The sequence below is a fragment of the Callionymus lyra genome, chromosome 18 (assembly GCF_982586985.1).
Source record: "Callionymus lyra chromosome 18, fCalLyr1.hap1.1, whole genome shotgun sequence".
Lineage (NCBI taxonomy): Eukaryota > Metazoa > Chordata > Actinopteri > Syngnathiformes > Callionymidae > Callionymus > Callionymus lyra.
In genome coordinates, this window is record NC_141835.1 from 18,221,660 (window position 1) to 18,246,642 (window position 24,983).

The 24,983-nt window shown below is 40.3% G+C and overlaps 1 protein-coding gene across 1 annotated transcript in view; it reads left to right on the forward strand.

Moving 5' to 3' along the window:
• The window catches only part of LOC148060831 (serine/threonine-protein phosphatase 2A regulatory subunit B'' subunit alpha-like), a 57,575-nt gene that overhangs the window by 27,065 nt on the left and 5,527 nt on the right, over positions 1 to 24,983 (forward strand). The window contains exons 3-10 of the mRNA XM_087779897.1: positions 3,584 to 6,897; positions 21,435 to 21,722; positions 21,790 to 21,893; positions 21,967 to 22,069; positions 22,144 to 22,218; positions 23,541 to 23,784; positions 23,994 to 24,042; positions 24,122 to 24,211. Of these exons, the coding sequence (XP_087636023.1) occupies positions 4,243 to 6,897; positions 21,435 to 21,722; positions 21,790 to 21,893; positions 21,967 to 22,069; positions 22,144 to 22,218; positions 23,541 to 23,784; positions 23,994 to 24,042; positions 24,122 to 24,211 (3,608 nt within the window). The 5' untranslated portion in view covers positions 3,584 to 4,242. The remainder of the gene's footprint in view (positions 1 to 3,583; positions 6,898 to 21,434; positions 21,723 to 21,789; positions 21,894 to 21,966; positions 22,070 to 22,143; positions 22,219 to 23,540; positions 23,785 to 23,993; positions 24,043 to 24,121; positions 24,212 to 24,983) is intronic.

Below are 24,983 nucleotides of genomic sequence, written 5' to 3' on the forward strand. Positions count from 1 at the left end.
CACACACACACACACACACACACACACACACACATAGAAGAGAGACCACCACACTGCTTCTGTGTTGAGATCACACAGCCAGAACAGAGGACTGTTGTGCTGTACATACACATCAAACTCTGAATAGTGTCTCTGTTTTGACCTTCAGCCTACTATGGTGGACAACAGGCGCCACAAAAGACAGATTACTGGGCTTTCAACTCATCCGACAACACCCTAGAAAACAAACACACAGAGATCAGCTTCATTTTTCTGCATAACTCAAGTACTTTTACAGTGTCTTCATTTCTCCAAAAATGTTTCTATTTTGTACAAATTTTATGACAGATGAAGAGACAGACGGCAAATGATCTGCCTCGCTCTCGTCTCACTTCAATTACCTTTACTTTCTGCATCAGCTCGCACATCTGGTTAAGAGTCATTCCTCATTAAAAAAAAAACCCTGGAATGACATCCAGAGCCTCCAGTGAACACTCATCTCTCTCCAGTCTCTCCAACGTCACTCTCGCAAAATATGGCTTCAGATTTTACATTCTATAGCAGCATGGACAAAAAAAAAGACTACACTATATTCCTTCATACATTCTAGCGGTGATCAAAATATTTAAAGTTTATTTCAATCGTAGACAGACAATCTGAGAAACTGGTTTGAGATAATGGCAAAAAAGGTAACTCTCTATAGTGTTGGATAGCAAGGGTGCGAGTCAAAATAATCCACCTGCCTCAAATATATATTTATTTGAATGTATATTGAATTTCCTTAGTTTAACCCAGTGATATATCAGATGTACTGCAAATTCCAAATTTTAAAAGGATAGGGTTAATTATATCATGACATTTGGAGCCTCATTATTCTCTGCTTGTAGTGGGGGTCCAGGGTTCTGTTCAGTCACCTGTCTTCCTGTATATAAATCAACAGGTGGGATGGGATAGACAGTATTTTTTAAATGTCTCTACCGCACTACCTTTGCAATCTACTAGGAAATCACAATCACAGTTTAATCACCCTCTTCTTCTTCGTCTAATATTTTCATCATTATTTTCATTGACAACTGGGTGAGTGTTTAAAAAACCCTCTAAATGTGTATGATGAGACTGTGGGGACTGTAATGTTAATTACAGGCAATAAAGTATGAATAATAAATTGTCATCATGTTAAAGCTACACAAATATGAACTCTGCAATTTAATGTTTCAAATGTTGAAGTGTTCCTGTCCAAGATGCAGTAGGTCAGTCATCATTATGATGCTTTAAAGTTATTGCTTTATAACGTTCTCCCCCGTCGAAATCTTGGCGAATGAGAGGTTATGAGAGTGGAACCCATTATTACGTAATTATTGGCTTCACTCAGCCAGCTGTAATCACGCCCACTTTGTTTATACTTGGAAGCGAAGACTTGTGATATTGATGACATGTGGTGACAGACCTTGGTGTTTGACCAATCACAGCAGAGGGGGCGGGGCTTAAGCACATTTTGTAATGTAAACATTTCAATGAAAAGAGAGTTTTGTACAGATACATACTGACGAGTACAATAGAGGTCCAAGATCTATTTAAGAAACACTTAAATCAATACATTAGTTGCACTTTAATAATACGTGTAAAACAATACAAGTCTTGATTGAGTGACAGGGTGTCAAAGTGTATCTCATCCAAAGATCTTTGTTGCATTTATTCACTAATATATGTCCCTTTTAACATATACACTAATGTGGGATTTTGTCTATGATGGCCGAAGCCCGACACCACCAGCAGCCGAACAGAGTGGCCCTAAATCAGGACAAGGCTTTAAAATAGACAGTGTGTATGTTTGTCCACTCGTTTATCATCTCCTGAATATGTGTCAGCGAGGAATGTTTGTGTATTCGCGAGTGACTGTGCGCACGTGTAGGTGTGCAAGAGTCAATGTGCGTGCAAGGAGGTAGCAATCACTAGTGGAGTGACTGATTTTACAAATTACTTTCGTACATGTTGGAAGATGTGATGGACAGCCATTAAAGAGGTGAGGTGTACATGTGTGCTGAAAGAAGTATGTCAGAGCAAGACGATCGCAGGATGTTGTCTCTGTGTGCGCAATTTCCTGCCCAACATACTGATTCAGCGGCTCCCAGCTGTTGAGTTTTTGTCTGTCCGTGTGTGTCTGCTGGTGTGTGTGTGTGCACATAAGAGAGGGGGTAAAAAGGAAAGATAGAGCAATAAGGTGAATGTCTTTTCTTTTTTTCTCCACACAACTTGTTTTTCCAGGTGGCACACACACATCCATCATCCCCACTCCTTCCTCCCAAGTTGCTCTTTATTTCTGACTGTCTGGAATAGAATCTCTGTCTCAGTTTATGACCTGCAAGAGATCACATGGAACTTCTAGGGTTTTTTGATTCTTCATTTATCTATAATTGGTTTTTAATGTCATTTTGCATCTTTACAATTAAAACGCATATCTTGGTTAGCAGAGCATGTGGACAGTAGGTCTACAGGGGACCATTATTTCTGTTCAGCGATCAATCATTTATTATCTCATCATGGCTAACATGATGTCATATGGCAAACATGTTCCCTCAGTTACTGATTATTATTGTTTTGTTTGGGGTTTTACATAGAAAATTATGTATTTTTATGTTTCATATAAAATTGTTCTCTTCCTCGTGTCAACATTGTTCTTTATGGCTCCATAAAAAAGATTTTGATTAAATCATATTGCCTGTTTATTACTAGATAAACAATAACCACAGGTTGTTATAGATTGTAAAACGCACGTATTAAACTTCACTGTAAAGTGTGACCATGCCCCTTTAACTTTTGGATCATTAATTCTTGCAGATGGGCTAACCTGGCTTTTTCGGCCAAATCCTTCAATAAATTCTGGGTTTATCTTCTGATCTCAATGTTCTTAACCAAATTCCTCGTGCCAGCTTGATCACATTGAGACAGGGTGAGAGTAAAGCCCCCCTTAATGCAATGTTTAGGGTATCTGGTCGGGGGCTGGGGTCCATAAAAGTGAACTCCAGGTCGTAGACCATCAGATTGCAGTTGTCCCAGGAACGACTGGAAAGCTACTAAAGATTGTAAAGGCCTTTTTTTTTTATTCAACCATATTGGGTCCTGGTGCAGACGTGCACCGGATATTTATTTATGATGGATACTAAATTATCCTTCCACAGATGGCTAACTTTTAGTCTTTTGGTGAGAGACCTTGAGTACATTTTAAATGAAAAATCAAGCTGGGAAAGGGATTCTTGGCAGAATAAAAATAAGCACAGTATGGAAGTTCCACAGGAGATGTTTCCCCAAATAGGCAATGGAATTTAAAAATGTCAGTTAATGGGAGGATTTATTACTCTCAGATTACATGCAGGCAGATATTTGTTTTCACTGTGTGATCACTTTCAATCTTGGTTCAAACCAGGAGGATAGAAGAAAACGAAACAAGAGACACATTCGTCGAAAACATGATCCATCTGTTAAAATTAAATTACATGAAATTGAACGACAAAATGATGCATTCCTCATTCAGTGTTGCTAATGTTGCACTTTCTCCCCCTTCCTCCTCTCTCATCCTCCCCCCTGTACTTTCTCTCTCTCGCAGGTGGTGTCTCCTTGTCAGAACGAAGGACTCTCTCTGACACTTGAGTGCCAGCGGGAGACAGGAGGTCGGAGGGAATACGCTGGAGCGGCGGAAGAGCTAGATGCCCAGAGAGAGTCGAGGCGGCTGGCCATCTGTGCTGAGTCCTCTCCTTCTCTTCGCAGCTGTGTTGGAGTCAGCGAGTACCTCTCAGCTGCTGCGGGACTGAAGAGTTCCTGCTCAGGGGATGAATCAAGACTGGAGAAATGTTGAGACCTCATTGGCTTTGGATTAAGCCCATAGGGGGCTGCATCTTTGGCGGTAATGCTGATACTTCAGCTGGATCTCCCTCTCTTGGCGTTCTCTATGGTCGTCATTAGTGGATAATTAGCTGCTGCGACGAAGGAAATGGTGAAGTTGCCTTTACAGCTGCTTTTGAGGAGCCCTTGGATCTATGAGAAGGAATTATTTGCCTGCAAAGCACATTGTGCCTTTTGAAGACTTTCCTTCTGGATGCGTTAAACTGCGTCAAACTTTGTTTTTTGGTTCAGACATCCTTATTTTTCATGGACATATTTTACACAAAAACATTTTTTTAACCTCAACTTCGGAATACGTGACAATGTACTTTTGTTGACCTGCATATTGGATTTTCCGATCACCTGACTCGTTTTTTATTCGCAATGGCAGCGGCTTATCGTGTGGTGGTGAGCAGTGTGAGCTCCTACAACAGTGTGGTTGTGGACCGTCGGTCGCACACTCACGCCATACACTATTGCTCAGGGCCATGTGGCGCGCTGTTCCAGGGACTGGACTGTGCCGTCGCCCACCATGGGACCTGCTCTGAACTTCTGGTCGCCCCTGAACCAATTTACAGTGAGTCATTCACCTCATCTGTAAACTCTAGGAGCACTCATCAGCTTCCCACTCATGGCAGTGTTACCATGGATGCAAGTTATAATACTAGTGTGGCTCTGGAAAGGGCGGGCAGCACCGGTAATTTGGCGTTAAGTGATGACAGCCAAATTTGGAGAGGCAAAAAGATACATGGTGGCGGAGGATCGAGTGGGAATTTAAGTTCGGCTGGAAGTTTGAAGGACATCACAGAAGAAGCTATTAACCTTGCAAGTGGTAAGCTTAAAGAATTCTCTTTTGATAAGCTCCGGCTCTCATCCAGCCACGTTACCTTACGTAAGGGCCGAAAAGTCCGTCCTGACTCCTTCAACCGTCGCTCTGCCGATCTAGAGCTCATCTACGGTCAATTCAGCTCCAATGTAACAACCAACGGAAATATGAATGGCATGACGAATGGAACTACCAATTCTAATGACGAAAACCAGCCTCCGTTTGTTCTTGAAAAGGGCTTTGAAGAGACAAAGCAAAAAAGTTCAGGCACCTTCTCTACAATAACCAAAGTGAGTAGTGGCACTTTAAACAGCCTCTCCAGCATATGCAGTGGGTCACTGGAGCAGAGCCTGAACACAGTAGCTTCACTGTACCGCAACACCCTGGGAGAGGAGAACTTAATCGCCCGTCTCCTAGAAAAGACCTGGGGGGAGGCAGGAACAGTGGGCGCTGGTGGGGAGGACATCCGTGCTTGTTTGGACATTCTCCTGAAATGTTCGGAAGACCTAAAAAAATGCACCGACATAATCAAGCAGTGTATTCGACGGAAATCTGGTGGAGGGCCAGAAGATGAAGGCGTTAGTCCAGACAGCGTGTACAGGGCCATGATGGGTCGACTAAGCTCCTATCTAAAGAGGCTCCCTCTTGAGTTGGAAGGAATTGGGAATTTGGGAGGGCAAAATGCTCTTGGAAGTGGTCACGGTGATCTGACTGAACTGGTTAAGACCCTTAATTCAATACAGCAGGGGCCATACTCTCCAATATTTGGGAATGAGCAACCACCTCGCTATGAGGATGTGGTTCAGTCCCCTCCCATCCCGAAGACTCGTGCCATATCTCCCACTCCGTCTTCTCTTTGTGCCTCCTCTCCATCACCCAGTAAGTTTGATCAGATTCAAACCACACCAGTGCAGAGCTCTTTTTCCAGAGCAAGCACCCTAAGCAATGGACTGCCGCATTCCCAGTCCCTGTCCTTTACCCAGCACACCCTCTCTCCACCATCTGTCACCTCTTCATCCAGCTCTTCTCCAGCACACTCTCCATCACTTCTTCGCAGGTCGCCAACCCCGCCGTACAATCATACGCCCCCGCCTTCCCCCATGGAGACACTCTACATAGAAGAAGAGGACACGGACTTAAGCAAAACACTAGAGCAGCTCTCTCAACCAGCGCACATGCTAATCAGAGGGGGGATTACAACCAGCAACCAAAATGGCCCTGTTGTCAGTCAAATATCAAAGCCGCATACAATCTGTAATGCTAGTTTTGCTGTAACGGGAAATGGCTCAACTAGGTCATCATCTGTTTCACAAATTCCACAGAAATCTGTCACTCACAGAAATGATGATATAGATAAGCTGCTGATGGATTTGGAAAATTTGTCTCAGAGTATGAGCCACCCGAAAACAACTGAGCCGCCCCTTCCAGTTAAGACACGGAAAAGAGATGGAGGATCAATATCGAATGAATCCCACACACAGCAAAAAATGGTCAACTTTAAGTCCCAACAGTCGGGGAACAACATTGCTGAGAATGGAAGAAGCCCAAGGACCCCCCAAGGTTTCATTCCAACTAAGATGGACAACAATGATACTGTTGTGGGAGAGGAGGAGGACGGTGCTCTATTGATGAGAATCTTGGAGAGCATTGAAAGTTTTGCACAGGAGTTGGTGGACTCTGGGGCAGGAAGCACAGGAAGCGCCGAGAGAAAGTGTGGAAAAGAACGAGAGGTAATGAGACTTCTCCAAGACAACCTTGCTAGCACCGGGAGAAGTGACACCCCTGAGAAGGCGTCGAGAATACTAGATATTCCCCTGATTACAGAAACGGTTCCAGCTCTGCCTCCAAAGAATTTCTTAGCTGAAATCTCGGAAGGCCCCCTGATCCAGAAACACAAGACAACCGAGGAAGAACCTGAACGTTCACCTGGTAATTTCCCCAGATTTCTGACTGTCTCCTCAGCGGAATCCTTAACTGACATTGCAGACAAACTTGCAGAGCAAGATGTATCTATGAATAGTTCAGAGCCGGATATTCCTTCGGCAAAATTCCCGACTTTCAATAAACCTTCAAAGTTGGATGACCTGCCTGAGCCTGCAGCAGAACTAGTAGCTCAGGCTGATGGTGGAAGAGACACTACTGTTGCTGACTCTGACCCTGTGATGGACACAACTTCTACCCTCATCATCCAACAGACTCCAGAGGTGATTCGGGTAAGTCAACTCCAGCCATCATAACCAATATCATGAGCCCAACTTTTAAGAAATGCTAAATACGTAGAATTCACTGAATTGTTGTCTTCTTCGTCTGTTACTGAACTAGTACACTTTGTTTGCGGCCTTGTTACTTTTGCAAAGATGTATAATTAATAAGGCAATTACTACCCTATTACAAATCTCACAAATTACAAGTAATCTGATTTTAAATAGGGGGCATGAACATTAATAATATGAAATGCACTACAATTCTTCATAGAAAAGGCATATTTGAGAACAACTCCATATAGTATTAAACCCATGTTTTTAATGGCAAAAGGTTTATATGATGACACCAAATGTTTTATTCTAATCCAGAAAGCGAAGAGGAAGTACAAAATAGGCAGTTTTCCTTTTTTTCCCGTCTTCCTATTCTCCTTTTTTTGTCACAGCAGTGTTTTGTTTATACATTCCATTCATGATTGCCTTATAGGGAATAGTAATCTACACAGTTGATGATGACATGACTGACTGGACGTTGATACCCAGAATGCACCTGGGGACATGTCAGCGATCCAAATGAAAACATAATCAGTGAATTAAACCAGTTATGAACTCCAACGTCATGCCAGATGAGTCATGACAACATGTTGTCAAGTTGTTATGACACATGACTAGGTTTGACTAGATCAGTCTATATACGCAGACCATACATATGTTCTACTCAATAAAGTCAATTCATATAGATGATTCTGGGATTGTTACATTTCCCAAAAAGATAAAGATCTAGCTGCACAGGTTCAAATAGCATAGACTAGATTCAAAGAAAACATTGAATTTAAATTTCCTTATTTAAATATAACTTGAAATTTAGTCAATCATATCTCACTTTTTGCATTTAACATCGCACCATGGATATTTATTTTATTTCTGTCTTGCCTGTTAAAGTGATAGTTCAACCAAAATTCAAACTTCACTCATTTTCTACTCAAAAAACACATAAAAATGTCCAAATACCTCCATACTCCTCATCTGTAACGTCCATCTTGTATTGAAGCCTTGACAAGAGGGATTGTTTCAGAAAAAATGTAATCAAGTCTATATTTTAACCTTACGTTTTTTCCGAACAATTCCTCTTGTCGAGGCTTCATTACAAGAGGGACCTTTCAGACGAGCACCATTTAAGTATTTGGATGTTTTTAAGTGAGTCATTTTTGCACGACCTTTGAACTCCAGTCGCTATATTAAAATGAACATACATTTTTGGTCTTTAACTCTAAAAAGGGACAGATTACTCTGCAAATAATCCCAACACTTGACATGAGGTTGAGTAGAGTGAAGTTAAAATTTTGGGTGAACTATTACTTAAAGTACTTAAGGTCCAGGTGACGTTTTATTGATGGTCTGATGGAAATTCTTGCTAAACTATCCTCAAAAATAGCTGGAGCGACCACTTAATGCACCGATACTCGATGTCCCTAGTCAATGCCTGAACTCCTCACCGGTTCCCCCATGCTTGGCTAATGTGTTTTTAAAAAAATCAAATAAAAGCCTCTGCTCTACATTCTGTGGAAGGTTGTGCTGCTGGAAAAGGCAGAATGCGATATTCACAGAACATTACGCACTGCTCTAGATTTACCGCTTCATAAATAATCATGCGCCTCTGATTATGTGGGCTAATGTGTTACTATTGCCATCATTGCCTCGTAGGCAGATAGTCAGGCCTGGTGACTTAACGGTGGAGATATCTGGAGCAGGGGAACCAATGACGGACGGCATTTGGCTCAAAATAGATATTTTGATGAGGATTGCTTGTGACAAATTACTGACACATGGCCAAGTGTGTTTCTGCCGCGACTATGCCAGGTCGATGTGATTAATGGGCCGTGATGAGTCGTGTTAATTGTCCGAGACAAGACGCAGCTTTCTTGTCTGGCGCTTGGAAACACGACATTAGCCTTGTTTGGGTGCGTCGGTGTTGATGTTCTCTTAAATTCTCGAGTCACGTTGTGCATTTAGATAATTGCTGCAGAAAGCGCAGAATATTATCCGTCAAATTGTTCCTTTTCCTGCCTCAACCCTTGCTCACTAATGAGTCTCTGCCATCTGTGGTTTGTGTTTATTTACTGATATGAGTAACCTTAAGCACTACTCTCATGTAGGGCACCTATTTGCCAGGTTACCATGGTAGCTCGGAGAACACCAGCATGTGAACGCATCATTAAACCGTCTCTTTCCTCCTCCATTTCTTTTGCGTTCTCTATGGTTTACTTCTGACAAATCATATTAAAAGGATCAAATAATCACTCACAATGCATATCTTGGAACTCTCATTTGAAACCTATAGACCTTACAAACAATGAAAATATTCATATTATTATCTACAAACTCTTATGCTAAAACAATTACAGAAATTAACATTTTAATTGAGGAAAAATACGTTATTCTAGTCGGATAATCTAAGCATTTAACAAGGTAATTTTCTAAATTAGGAGAATAAAACATATCAAGCTGAGACTTCCAAAAAACTAACATATGCATTTATTTCCTCAAAATAATCAGTATATTTATTGAATAGAGGTGTTAAATGTCATCATTTTTTAAGTCGATCGCAATGCCTATGTTGATGATTCTACCTTGACTCAAGACAGAGAAAAATGCATAATATTGTATTAAATTTTTAATATTTTTCTTGATAATTTTGGCAGTAGAACGATATGGATAATATCAAAGTCAAAATGTTGCAGCGTCACATTGAATTGTGGGTAACGGAGGGAGGATAAAACCAGGAGAGTTGGATAAAGATGTCTACATTCTAGCACAATTTGAATTTTATAAAATGACTCAATCCGACACTGGATTACCACACCAAAGTATGGTACTAACTTATACCACTAACTTGGAAAACCACATCATTATTTATTTTGTCAGAGAAGAAGAAGCGCTTTTCTCCTGTTTTGTAAACAATTGTTCATGAAAACTTCAACAAAATAGTCATATTGTGAGACCGGTGAGGTTGCAAAACCCACTAAGAAAACAGTTTTTGGTGGTTTTAAAGAAAAAATCTTTACATAGTCCAATAATGCACTCTATTTTTTTTGTCATTTCTTCTCCTCTAACGTTGGTTTTGTTTGTTTATCAGTCTTCATTCCGGGACCTTTCAGTAGGAATCTGATTTGGAATATAAGAGCCTGGAATTGCATTGACCTGTAATTCTTTTCGGATGATTGGCCGGTTTATTTTTGGGAGGGTTGAGTAACTGTTGTTGCTGTGTGTGGGCGGGGGGGCGGGGGGCAAAATGGGCACACTGTGAGGTGCTGATTGGAGGGCAGTACGATCCTGTTGGAGGGCGGGTCGGGGGTGTGTGGGGCATTGGTGGGCACAGTGGGTGTTAACTGCATCATTACCCTCGACCCTTGGCAGATCGAGGTGTAAGGGAGACCTAAATCTGTCCCCCGTTCTGTACTACGGAATTCTGCTAACAGACTGACTGTCGCCACAGTATAAATGGATCTGTGTGTGTGTGTGTGTGTGAGTGTGCATCCTCGGTTATTTGTGTGCAGATTATTTTACACCAGCACCTGTTTTCTGTACGCCTCTATTGTTAGGAAGCATGTGCCAGTGTAAGGCTGTTTTTTTTCTCCCTAATACAAATTGTTTATCTTGTTTGTGTGTTACTTCAAAGGTTTGACGAGCTGGTAAGAAGACACTGGGATTGTGGGTCAGAGTCCAGTTGGGGAATGGCAAGCTGACACCCAACACCGACCTCGGCACGCCGGGAATCATGTTTATATTCCTGTGCGCCGAACCCCTGTCCCCCTGCCTCAGTGGCACATTAAACTGCCAATCAGCTGGCAAACATGACAAGCCCCTCGCGCCCTGGTGGGAGAAGCTCGCGAACCACTTCCAGGATGCACATAGTAGGGTTTAGCGGCGCGATATCTTCACTTTGACAGGAAGCGGTGCTAAGCCCTTCGGGATGTTGTCGGTCCTTGACATTGGCATTATTGTCTGCCTCGGGGCGTTTGTTGTTGATACTCGTGTTGACAAGGTAATCCCCTACTTCCTCCACCTGTCACGTCCGTTCGTCTGCCCTTGGACACAGGCACTGGCCAATCAGAGCTCTCCCTGCCCAGGTACATGTGGCGGTGTTGTTTTTATCGGATCTTTTCGTGAGTCAATGTTTGCCCAGGAGACGTGACTGGTCATAATGAAGCCATCACCAAGTGCTGATTTGAGTGTTTGTGCCAACTGCTGTCAGTCTGTTGCCAGAATAGCAGCGGTCACTTCACAGGGCGCAAGAGGGGTTCCCCGAGAAAATGTGACTCAGTCTTTATCTCTGTCCTTTTCTGGCCTAATGGTCTGAAACCCACAGAAAGTCTTTGATTTCATCTGTCAGATCCCAGACCTTTCCAAATCCACAATTTAAAATCTTTGAATTTAGTCCGAACGTCCCGTTTTCACACCTTTTTTTATCCGTTTTTGTGTACGCACTGATGCCGATATGGATCAATGACTACAGTGAAAAATATAAATCAAGGAACAGACATTTTATGGGTTCAGGTTCTTAGAAAAAGTACCATTACATTCACATTACATGAGCTCAGAGGCTGGAGTGAAACTCTAAAAAAAATGTAATCATGTGATCTGTGCTTTGATTAAGCATTCCTTCAACACTTTTAAATTTGTTTGAGATCTTTCTGCAATCTGTGCTCATGCAAAAAACTCAGGAATGTGTGTGATGTTTATATCTTAGATATGCTGCTCGTGTAAATAATGAGAAATATTAAATCATCAAAAGGCTTTAAAAAAGTGAAAAACTCCTTGAGGTTTAAGTTTAGGTTTAATCATTTGAATTAAATAAGTTAATAATGATGACAACTGACTTGCGTAGTCAACACTGTTGGTGTATTGTTTGTCAGGCTCAAACACTAGTGTTATCTCTGCGTCAAGAATCACAACAACAAATGTGTTTGAGGTATACCTTGTGTTGTCAGGGAGGTCGTTCACCTCGACCCAGAGACAGCACGGGGATACCTCAAACACATTTCTTTTTTTGGCCAGTGGGTCACCTTGACCCAGAGATAACACAAGGGTTAAGAGTCATAGACACAATATTTAAAATAAATATTTTTTTTATCATCCACAAAATAGTTTCTAAAATAAGTGAAATTTTAAATATATATTTTAATATTTTAAAATGTTGCACGTTTAGTTACAATCTAAAAAAACGAATTAGGGATATATATATATTCTGTATTTTAAACGTTGGAATCACTATTTCTTGAACCTGTAAGGTGAGAAAAACCACATATGTTGTATATTTCGGGGCTTTTGGCCATGGTTGAGAAAGTTTAGATCCATGTATTGCCGACTGATGGTGTCCATGTTCTTCGTCTTCTTACAAGTGGAAGTCTTCATCACTTCCTGAACACATGGTTCGAATAAATCGGGCCACAGTCTCCCTTTAGTATCCACTTGCTCTTCTTTATCACTCCATCCATTCTTTTTTCGTCCTCAAAAACAATCCACAGCTCAAATCGTCACTGATATCAATCACAACTTCTTCATTTTTCTTCATTTCTTTTAAAGCCCTCCATCCAACCATCTAAACAAACTGTTCTACCACAATTTTTTTCCCCCCTCTTTCGCCTATTTTAAGCTCTTGATGATGGAAACCTGCTAATGTTCCTCATAAACTGTGCGCATAGGATGAAATAACAGGAAAGGATGAGGCATCACAGCTGGGACTGGAAAAGCAGGAAAGATTTGTCACCGGAGAAGTTAAAAAAATAAATAACAAACTTGTGACTAAGTGGAGCGTTAAAGGGGGTCTTGAAGGTGTTGACTCTGGGTCGTTGGAGCCATGACATCATTACTTGGTTGCCTCCACAGGAAATAAGGTCACAGCAGGAAGTTCAGCCAAGCGGGAAAGACGCCCGTTCTGACCCGAGCTGCATATACAGCTGAACGCACTCATTCCAGAGTCTGCTCTGTATGATCCAAGGTCTTTCAGAACAATCCTTCGCGCACACACGGAGTATTGACGATACTCTATGGCGAGGCTTTCAAGCAGCTGACATCATTATTTGCCACTCCCAGTGCAAACTGGGCTCGCCTCCAACTCCCTTTCTGTTATCTTGGTGAACTTTTAAAAAAGTGTCTTTGTCTGGGGGAGTTCAGGGGGGGAGTGGCTGTGTTGTGTAAGACACACCGTGTCTCCCTCTTATGTTGCCATGGCAACACAGAACTGTTTTCATGTAGGTGGAGGGAATCCCCGAGAACTCCACCAGAACCAATGCGAACCATCGCGACCCCATCCCAGTGAAGTGTCCTTTTTATATGATTGAATTCAACATGATGATGATGATGATGATTCCACAAACATGAATGTCAAGACTAACACGCAACTCTGCATCTTTTGACATCCTAAAAAAAAAAAGTTTGCTGCTTCCCTCTAGTGACTACTTTCACCAACAGTAAGAACCTGCTGCTAAGCCAGTGTGGAGGACTATAGCTCCACCTAGAGACAAATGCAGGTACTCACAAGTGGACTCGTCAAAAACTACTTGGTACACAAGTCTAACTAGCAAATGGTGGAACTGGTGTCGTGTCATGGTCCTCAGCATGGGAGTTTATGACATAATGTCAAAATATTGTTTTTATCTATGGTGACAATTTGCCTAAAAACATAGTTTGGTGTTTGTTTGTCCAAACCAGAAATGTTTATCTGGGTCTTCTGGATTCAATTTTACTCCCACTGTTCTGTCTGACTACATATTTCACTGGCTTCTCACCCTAGGTAACTGGGATACACAGCAGCCATTTGTGATTATTTAAAAAGTCGAGTTTTAAGTTATCATTATTTTTTTTACACAAACCCCCACTTAGATTACCTTAGAAACTTGTTTGTGTAACCGTAAACTTACATCTAAAGTACACAATATGCTCTTTCACTGTATTTTCCTTGATTAAATACAATCTAAATAATCACAAAAGATCATCTAGTCCGTTTATATACATTTTCATATCCCCCCCCCAAAAACAATCATTCAATTCAGCATTTAAAAACGCTCATCCTTTTTATTGATTGTGTTTACTTTTACTTTGTAAACAAACTTTTGTGAGAGTAAAATCACGTTGTCTAATAATCTAGTTTTAAGTAAAATATACAGTAACAAGTTCTCAAATTAACTTGTTTCCCTTCATGATATAAAAAGAAAGTTGAATGACGGGTCATACAGTACAAGTCCCCAGTTTAAATGATTTAATGAATTAATTTTAAATATATATATCATTTTTTATACCTGCTTTTAAAAATTACAGATCTGGCCAAGACACAAAACAATGCGCACATGTTAGTTGTATAATATGTATAACTGTTACATATGTATATATTATGTCATACAAAATGGTGACTTGTTCACAAAACAACATTCTGGTAGGTCTTCTTTGAAGCAGAAATTGGAGCCAATATGTCCCCCATACTTCCGAGTCGTCTTTCTTCTGAGGGTCTTCACTTCTCCTGACTGAGGCTGAGGTCACTTACCTAGAACATAGATGGATATAGATAAATAAACTTTATTTCTTAATGTCAGCAGAAATCTCCGCTCAACAAGTCACAAATGGTTTATTTCAGTATAAGAATGTAAAGAATAACATGAGCACTTACCTGAATGACCATTTGTATTGTTATTGTGTAAGAAAATAAATACTGGGAATAAGAAAAGGGAACATAAAGTCCTACAATAATAACATTTAATTTGTTTTATTTACAACTGAACTGGGAAGGATAGATGAAGCTATCAACTGGATTAGATTAGTTATTTGTCAGAAACATTTGTGTTAAACAAAGGTAAACTAAGTGTATTGTATTCAAGTCGAATGCCACAAATCTACATTTTAGAGTCTCAAATGTGTTCCAATTGATTTTTTGGATATTAATTTATCCAAATTACCAAAAAGTAAATCCTGCCTTCTCAGTTTCTGTAGGTGACATGTAGCTTATTTTTGTTATTTTAAAGTTCTGAGTTCTAATCCTCACTCAAGAAACGGTGCCTCATTGAGTTCTAATTCCAGGAGTCGTGGATCACAGATAAAAAAGATCCCAGCAATAATTCACCTGTGTTTCCTGCTGTTGGCATGGTAACCATTTCACCAAGCAAGGGAAAGAGATGTCACCATAGCGACTCCAAGTGGTATTATTCAGTTGTGGCGCACAAAGAGATGGATGCGTAGTAGTCGCCTGACTCATATAATTAATTTGTCTCAGAATTTTACTAATTATGAAGCTTGTCATGTTGTTTAGAGGTCAGTAGGTGGAGCCATCAGTTTGAAAAGGATGTGATGCGTCATTAGAACAGTTCAAACCAGAGGAGAATAGTGCAGAGAACGCCATCTAGTGGACTCTGAACATAATGACACTGCTTCATCAGACCATTGCTGTGTCTCAAATCACATACTTCTCTTAGTATACTAGAAGTTAGTATGCATCAGGATAGTGTGCATGCTAACTAGTACTCAAATTCTTAACAGATAGTCTCAAATCAAACAGTATCGACAGCTTCTTCTTCTACTTCTATTTAACGATGTTTCAACCAGCTGTTTGAACGCTATCGCCACCTGCTGGCAGCACGTTTTGCAAGTTTGGAAAAAGAAATAAAGAAAAAATATGAGAATCTAAATAATCGCGAGATATTTAAGCTGGTATCAGCACCGAAGACGTGTCATCCTCCTACTGCTGCTGAAAATACACCTGTAAGTATATGCATATATATGCATATATATGACGTAACTTCCGTTTAAAACGTCATTAAGATGGCAGCCATTTTGGGTAGATAGTGTCCATTGAACCATACTCAGTTTTGTGGCCTTTTTAGTAAGGCAATTTAGTGTGCATGGCGCATACTAAGAATTGAGACGCACTTACGCACTAAAAATACTAATTTTGAATACGCTAGTATGTGATTTGAGACACAGCACATCACTACTTTTTTACCAACAGCATCAGATCAATGAGTTGCAAAAATTAAATAGAGCCGCAGTAGGTGGTACACTACTTTATAAAAGGATGATTGCACTTTGACTTGGCTTGGTCTGTCCCATCAAGTGTGTACAACTGATTTGTAGACAAAACTATTTTATTTTATACATGTTTTTTTGTATTTTTATTTAATTCCAATTATAACTTGCTTTGTTTTAGGCCTTAATTCTCTCTTTTTTCCCTTGAAGTCGGTCCTATTTTTGCATTTTGCTTGTCCCTCAAATGTAACTGAAAGAAAGTTCCCCCGTCACCCCTTTTATAGACTCTTTTTCTTTCCTTCCCTTCTTTCAATATTTCCTTCATCTTCTATTTTGTCTTGCGCATACTACGTGTGTGTTTTGTTATGAATTGTATGTTCTCAAAGTGCTTTAAGAGGAATTCATTATTATATAAATGCAAATAATGGCAATACGTATTTATGTTGTGGTATCAGGTATCTCATGTGCAGCATGAGTCTGTGTCCGAAGTCTGCCTGGCACCCACAGCAGAAATAAACATGAAATTGTTTGCTATATATACTCAGATAAGTTTACACACTCTCTCAGGGCAGCTGTGTTCGTGAGTTATGTTGTCACTATTCCGGTTTTCTCAAAATCTGGAAGAAGTCCAGGCTGCTGTCCCTGTCCATGCAGTTAACTCTCACACACTTTGGTGTGTGTTTGCGAAACCTAAAGCACTTTGATGTGTGTGTTTGCTAACTCTCACACACTTTGACGTGTGTTTGCTAACTTTCAAACACTTTGATGTGTGAGCATATATGTTATAGGACCTCTGTTATAGTAAAACCTTAGGGGTCATTGTGATGTTATAAAGATCGAATTTGTTGAAATAAAAATGTTGGGAAAAGAAAGAATTGATCGTATTAAATGTCACTTAAAAGCACAGTAAAGTTTTGACTGAAATAATAAACTCTCCTGCCTGAGATAACAACAGGAGGTGCTAGCGAGCTGGCGTAAAAATGAGTGTACCTTTTTGTGGATGGACACAGGATGGTGTTTCCTACTCGTGTAGTGCGGGAAGTAACGGAAAAAAAACAGGACATTCAAGTGATTAAGTCAGGGCTGTTGTGCCGGATCTAGTACTTGACCTTCCTATTAGCGATTCCAAAGAACACCGGCCCCAGTTGGAGGGAACTCAGGAGCTTAAAAGTCATGATGACTCGCCAATTATTCCAAATCATGGTGATTATTTTTCCAAATGGAAACCTGTTACTCTTGACCCTGTGTCCATCATTCAAGGATCTGTTTATACTTCCCACACATGAATGCGTTTCCACAGCTGTTTCCGTATCAATGTGTAGTTTTGTTAATAGTCATTAAATATAGTCATTTACTTATAATTCCAACCTCTAAAGTTGTCTAAAAAACAGAAAAACAAAAACAGTCTAACTTTAGGGACTTCAAGATGGCTCTGTCGTAAACACACTCAAAATTAGGGGGTTTGAGGTCCAAGGCCCACCAGGGTTGTCTGCTGGCACTGGTTCTGTTGTTGAACAAGGCACTTTCTTGCTTGATTAATCATGCCTTTCTCTGACCCTTTGAGTTCTGGGTCACGACCCAAAACACAGGGATGCAAGTGTTACTTGATGTGTAGCTCATTTGTCATTAGCAAGCAGCGGTGGTTCAGGTGTCTAGCTAGCATATTATCTGATGCTTTCCAGGTATTTTCAGCAGATGATTAGCCGGGTATTGTGGGTATTGCATATGTTTTCTCCAGTAACGGTGCCAGTGCAGTACTACTAATAATAAAAAACAGTTGCCGAAAAAATAGGATTTGGTTGATCGGATCGTTCAGGAAGACATGAAGAATAAAAGTGAAGCGTGTCCAGTTGAATTTACCAAACAAAACAATATTTGCAGACATTAAATCAATTTAAATTCATAACATTCATTTATATAATAACTGACATGCGTTCACCAACACTGACGATGGTCTCGCGTTACTTATTCACAACATTTCATCTGTTTAATCCAGCCATCTTTGAAACATCAAATCAGCTGTTTTAATTGACAGCTGACAGATCCAGTAAAATAAAATAATTGAATCTGATAAAAGTCTAATTGAGTAAACTGGACCATTTCAGATTCATGGCTTTAGATAAGCAGACTTGGGTAATTAATTCAGATGCAACCTATTTAACTGATCATATAGATATTTTTTTACCGACTCTCTTTATTGAAAAAATGCTACAAAATAGAAATATATATTTATTAATTTTGTCCCAGCAGTCTCTGTGTATTTTTCCTATAAATCTCCATCCAAATAACATTATTTTTCCAGCGCTTGCCCCCTCAAAATATTCATTAGCATATAATGTGGACAGGGGTCCCACGTACCAGTTAAATGCCAGGATTATATTCTCAGACTGATGATCAGATACGAAAAAAGTAAAAATATAATATGATGACCTGTTAAAAAAAATCTCTGGACTGGTTACAACAAGATGTTTGTGTATTTGCATCTATGAATATTTGATTGTATGCTGACGACGGTGTTGTCTCCTATCTTTTATGTACTTTATGTGTAATTTTGTGTTTTAACATTATTTATATGGAATCGAGGACTCTTAAAAAGAAGTTTAGTTTCTAAAGAGTTTGTGTTTTTACGCATTTTCACCAGTCAAGAGTCACACAGAACATCTTTTTTCAAAATAAAACACCTTTCAGGCAGTAATAATCAATAGAAAAGATCCTTTTTTTTTCTTTCTTTCTGTGTGGACCGGTCCTGGATCGGGTCCTTGGGGAAGTGAACAGCCCACTCCTGTAATAATTCAACATTAACAAGTGATGAGCAATGTTTAGAAATAATGGCAGAGGTTGAAATAATTTGCTCCATGAGGTGATGAATACAGAGCTGTTGATGAATCACATTTCCAGAGATCCTAAAAGACTTATTGACTCTACAGTCGATGAGTCTTTGGATATGACGGAAGTCAACAGATCCAGTAGCAGGTTCTGTGTCCGGCTGATTGATGAGGGATTTCTATTATATCCATGAAAACATACCAGCCATTGAACTTGACTGAGCACTCTTTTTAGCTTGCTAACTTTAGTTAGAGATCCTGATCCTGCAAAACCCTGCACATAGATATGCACAAGTCCACCATGCCCCCCCCGCCCCCTCCATGAGGACAGCCGCTGTGCTGTTTATGTACATGCTGCCAGTCAAGTGAGGGTCATGTTTCTCAGTCTGTCAGAGCCCTGCTTGAAGCGGTAGGCACCAGTGAGACGACACCGAGTACATCCATCCGAAGCAGACAGGGGGACCCTGAAGAGCATCTGGTTCGGAACCCACCAATGGTCCAGTCTATGAGCGTCCAACCATCGGACACATTTGGATCGGACTTCTGTGTCTTACAGTAGCCCTGGATTCTTAAGGAGCTTTCACATTCTTGGATTACTGAAGTTCGCTGCTCGGCTTTGCGAGGTTGTAAATCCAGTCGGCCTGAATGTGAGGAACTGCCGAAGGAATCTCTGAAGGAAGTCACAAACATGTCTGTACTTCCTCTTTCCTAAGTGGATTTTTTCTTCAGGTGCTTTTACGCTTTTAATCCTGAGCGCTCCATCGAATTTTCGCTGCGTCAGTAGTCGCCCTCGTGGCTCTGCCGTCTCGGGGGTTGCAAGTCTCGACCCCCGACATGATGATCAAGGAGACCTCGTTGCGGGGTGACCCGGACTTGAGGGGCGAGCTGGCTTTTCTCGCCAGGGGTTGTGACTTTGTGCTTCCATCACGTTTTAAGAAAAGGCTCAAGTCATTCCAGCAGCAACAGGTCAGTCCCTGCATTAGGGCAGGCTGGACTACAGGCGGATGCACCGATATTTTGATGTTTCTTTCTTTGTGAATTTATAACTCTGAAAGCGCTTAACAAACACAACACTTGCAGGGTACTATTCTTGGGGAGATACCATCAGGGTATTTATAGTACAGGAGGTGCAGAAATAGAGTGATAAAATGAATGCTGTAAGGGAGAACTTGGGGGTGGGGGGGGGGGCAGGGCTCTACAGCTGTCCTTTTCAATGCTAACAGACGGAGGGTAAATGCGGGGCAAACTTCTGGAAAGCAAGATCACTTTTGGTGCCACAAGAGTTACAGTAAAAGAAAACTCAGACCTTCTCAGAGGTACAACATCTAAGGTTTTGCACCTGGAATTTAGCTACAACATTTTCCTCTTTTTGACTGAAACAATACACCACAGCCGAAGACGGCAAACTCACCTGGATACGGTCAACATTTCTGTGTCCAATATGGTCATGGATATCGTTTTGCAAAACGTGTTATGCTCACCTGGGCACCCGGAATCTTTATTTATCTAGGTTTCTAGGACATAATGATATCAATAAGAAGCTCACATACCAGTTAAAACATGATTCTGTTCAACAGTATTAACTTTATACCAATAACTTCATTCATTCATTCATTCACTCATCCATTCATCCATTCATCCATCCATTCATTCATTCATTCATTCATTCATTCATTTGTTCATTCATTTTCTACCGCTTTATCCGTTATGGGGGTCGCAGGGAGACTGGGGCCCAAGACAACATTATGCCCATCTCAGTGAATAGGCAATAATATGATTCTCGTCAAAACACTTCTACTGATGCTACCTAATGAGTAGTTGAAACTGAATCTTATTTTTTCAAGCAATCTGTATGTAAAATAAACTCTCTCTCTCTCAAGTTAAATTAACACTAAAGTAACACGTACATACTTTCTGTAGTTAAAGGTTTGCATGTCCGGAAATAATTTAAAATCCGTTGGGATTTACAAACTAAATTGAAGAGACAAAACTCTACAATGGTAACAGAAATAGAGTTAAAGCAAAGATCACTGACAACTTGGATACTTTTGATCTTCAGGAAATGGCTCTTGTAAGGTGATAGAAGAATCTACTGACTCAGATCCCAGAAGGAAGTACAAGGGTTGTTACTTTAGTCAAACAAAAAACTATAATGATGTATTCCAACTCTGGATTGATCGACAATGTTTAAGAAAATATTTAACTAAGAGATTTTTACAAGAATAAAAACCCGGTGTGGGAACACAAAACAGACGCTTATACAAAATACACGAATGTCCAACACCCATCTAGAATTTAAGATTGGCATTGAACATATTACTCTCCTTTTTCTCAACATTAAAACCATGGGTTAACAGCTGGTTTGCTAACACTCCTCTTTCTGATCTGGTTTTGGGTGTTTTTCGCGGGGAACCAATCCGTCATCTCCCTGGTAGACGCTTCAATCGATTAATGATCAATAAACACGACAGAGGAACTATTGTGTCGATAAATCAGAACAATAAAAATGAAATTGGTATCTTCTGTTGTCTAGCAATACACATTAGAGTCTTGGGTCATTGGTTTCTATACAGTCAGAAACAGATGTAGAAATACACACTTTTTTTTATTGTTGAAGTAAATGATTGTAGTCGATTGTATACGTTCAAAAAATACTTGAGGTATATATGACTACTTGTTTTTAAAGTTGTGATCAACTGTCTATTTCAGGTCCAGTCAAAACCAGAGAAGAAACCAGCTACGCCTCCACCAGCACCCCCAACTCTGCTAGCGGTCTCCCCCATTCCCCCACCCCTCTCCCCCAGCCCTTTACCGGCCCCCGTGGTGATCACACCGCCGCCTCCTGCCATCAACATTCCCAGGTTCTACTACCCCCACGGGCTGCCTGCCCTGGGCACAACATCCACCCACGACGCAGCCATCTCCACCATAGAAGCAGCTTTCACCGAGTTTGAGGACGAGAAGGCAGATATCTATGAGATGGGGAAGATAGCAAAGGTAATAAAAATGGTCATGTATTCTATATGTATGTTCCATTTCTTCACATCATCGGTATACGTTTCAGGCCTGTGGATGTCCACTTTATTGGAAGGCGCCCATGTTTTACGCTGCAGGTGGTGACCGGACGGGCTTCGTCTCGGTTCACTCTTTCGTTGCTACCTGGAGAAAGTAAGAGCGCCAGAGTAACTCATAGAATGATATCCATGTACATGAGGAAGTCTAAACCCCTTCTCCGTTTAAGGTTGTTGCACAGTTGCCACGACGACGCCTCAAAGTTCATCTACATGCTCGCCAAGCCCGGCTGCAACTACCTAGAACAGGAAGACTTTATTCCTCTAATGCAGGTGAATGAGCATTAACACGTGAACCCGCGGGACACCAGATCAGTCAATCCAACATGGATGTGTGTTTTTTTTAGGACATGGTGGATACACATCCTGGCCTCACGTTTCTGAAGGACGCTCCTGAGTTTCATTCCCGTTACATCACGACGGTAATATATGACTCGTATTACAATAATGACTAACCTGTGCCTTGTCTTACAAGTGACCGAGGACATAATGTTCTTGTTTACTCACTGAGTCACTTTTGAATCTTTAACATGCTTGTATAATTGATCTTAGTCTTTAAAAATCAATTACGATGTATGTACGTATTTTCTGAAACCTTCCAACCCAACTACTGTAGGCGATAGAGTTTGAAATGCTAATTTCTTTGCTATGTTTTGCTAACTCATTTGTTTTCTAACAAATTTAATTTATTTAGTTTTGTTACATATAATTATACCCGACAATCCCTCCTGTAACAAATACTTTCTGCTTATTACAAAGACACTGTGTCTTTTAGTCACGTGACTTTTACCCAATAGAGAAACATTAATATTAAAAAAAATGTTTTACTGTCATGTAGGATGAAGAAATAACAAGATGCTAGCTTAGTCAGTGGATAACAAAAGCTATCCGCGGACGTTCTGAGGTGAAATTTAGGAAAACTGTTAATATTCTGGTTATTAAAAAGCAACAATTTCTTTCATTAAAGTCTAACTTCCTGTCTGTGTTTATACCGAATGACCTACATCTTTAATAACTAGAAATGGTTAGTACTACTTGGCTAGACTACTAGTGTTGGGTTGATGATGCCTCATGAAACAGTTGATGAGGTATCATGATACAGTGTCTTCATTTATAAAGGGCCAGTAGATGGCAGTCATAGTTGGAAAATAACTCCAGATTGTATTGAATGAGTAGATCTAGTGGGCTTTCAAAATGAAGAGACTGTATCATGATACCTCATTATTTGTTTCATGATGTCTCATCAACCCACTAGTTGCAACCATATCAAAAGGCAACACTGATTTTGCTGCCAAGTTTTGGCTTCATTTTTACCTTATGGCATCAAAAAATCATTTAAAAGTAAAACACAACATTGAGATAAAGAACCACTGTGTGATAATGATAGCAAACAGAGAAACTGTGAACATGTTCAATTACTTTTTGACATAATACGAAATAGATTAGATCATCGGTAGGTGCGTTTGTTTTTTTGTTTGGGAGGCTCAGTAGAGATTATTTGGATTATTATTTTGGATTATAATATTTTGATACATAAACAGGAAATGCCACCTTTTGGCTGGATTAACAAATTATCTAACATAGTATTTTCCCAAATAATTCAAGTTTGATCCAAAGAGTGTATCAGGCCAACAAGTCATGTGGCCTGCGGCCTGCGAATGTTCTAAATACACAGACTTGCTTATTCAATGCTTATGGTCCATGTAAAGACACTGATTACACTGAGCTCTGACCATTCAAACAGGTGATTCAACGGATCTACTACATTGTGAACCGCTCGTGGACAGGACGTATGACCACGATGGAGCTGCGCCGGAGTAACTTCCTGCAGACGCTGGCTCTGCTGGAGGAGGAAGACGACATCAACCAGATCACCGATTACTTCTCCTACGAGCACTTCTACGTCATCTACTGCAAGTTTTGGGAGCTGGACACCGATCACGATCTCTACATCGACCACAAGGACCTGGCGAGATACAACGATCACGGTGAGGACGTAGCATGAATGCTATTAGTTTGAAGCCTTGAAGCATCACCGTTTGTTCGCCAATAGAAGCCACAGCTGTCCCTGGAAATGACAATTGTTTATTTCTTATTGCTCAACCTCCTCTTGTGAGAGCTGCAACAACAGCTGCTGTAGTCACGATCTTCCGGAGGTTTCACAACAATACCTCTGTGTCTTCTGTTTGCTCTGCAGCGTCCTCCAACCGGATCATTGAGAGATTGTTCTCTGGAGCGGTGACCCGGTGAGTAGGAGACGCAGCAACAGACCCGGGACGTCATGAGTGCTCCCGCCGAGAATTAAAAATGCTTCTATCATCTCAGAGGGAATGCAGTCCAGAGGGAAGGCAGGATGAGCTACGCTGAGTTCGTCTGGTTCCTGATTTCTGAGGAGGACAAGAAGAATCTGACAAGGTGATTTTGAACAACAGAGGGAGCCACACGTGCAAATCCCTCAAGGGTTCCCTTAGATAACAGTCTTAAGAAGCTAATATTCCCATTTATTCCTCGTCACAAATAAAAATGCTTTTCATTTGTTGTAAACTTTTGGTTTTAGTCATTCAAGAATAAAAAGAAAGATATTGTTTTATTACTATTAACTTTCTATTTTTTATTAATAAATAGAGATGGGAATGGGGGTCTTCAAACAGTTTTTTCTGAACATATTTTATATCTGTTATTTTGTCGTTGTGGATTTTTGTGTGGTTTTACTGTTAATTCTGGCCAATTTGGTCTAATTTAATGTGCTGTTTATTCCTTTATTTAAAAAATAAATATATTATATATATATATTCCATTCTTAACTATATATTATTATAAATAACAATTCTTAATCATCTGACGTTAAACAAAAACGGAGACCCTTGCTCTGCCACACTCATTAAAATGTAGGTAATAAATGGAGGGCCGCAGTAAATCGTTTGAGACCCCTGGTAAACATTGTAACTCGAGATATTTAAGTCACTTTTTAACTTTCGAGTATATTGTACTTCTATCTATTAATGTATTTTCCAACATCATGAATTACATTGTGTTTGCACCGTAGCCACTAGAGTGGTTGTTTGTAAATAAGTGACATGGAGTAACAGTCTTAAACAGTGTCATATAATGATGTAAAAAAGGTTTTTACTGTAAAGACTGCTGTGGTTGCAAAAACTTTTAAAAATGACACAAATACATGATGGTA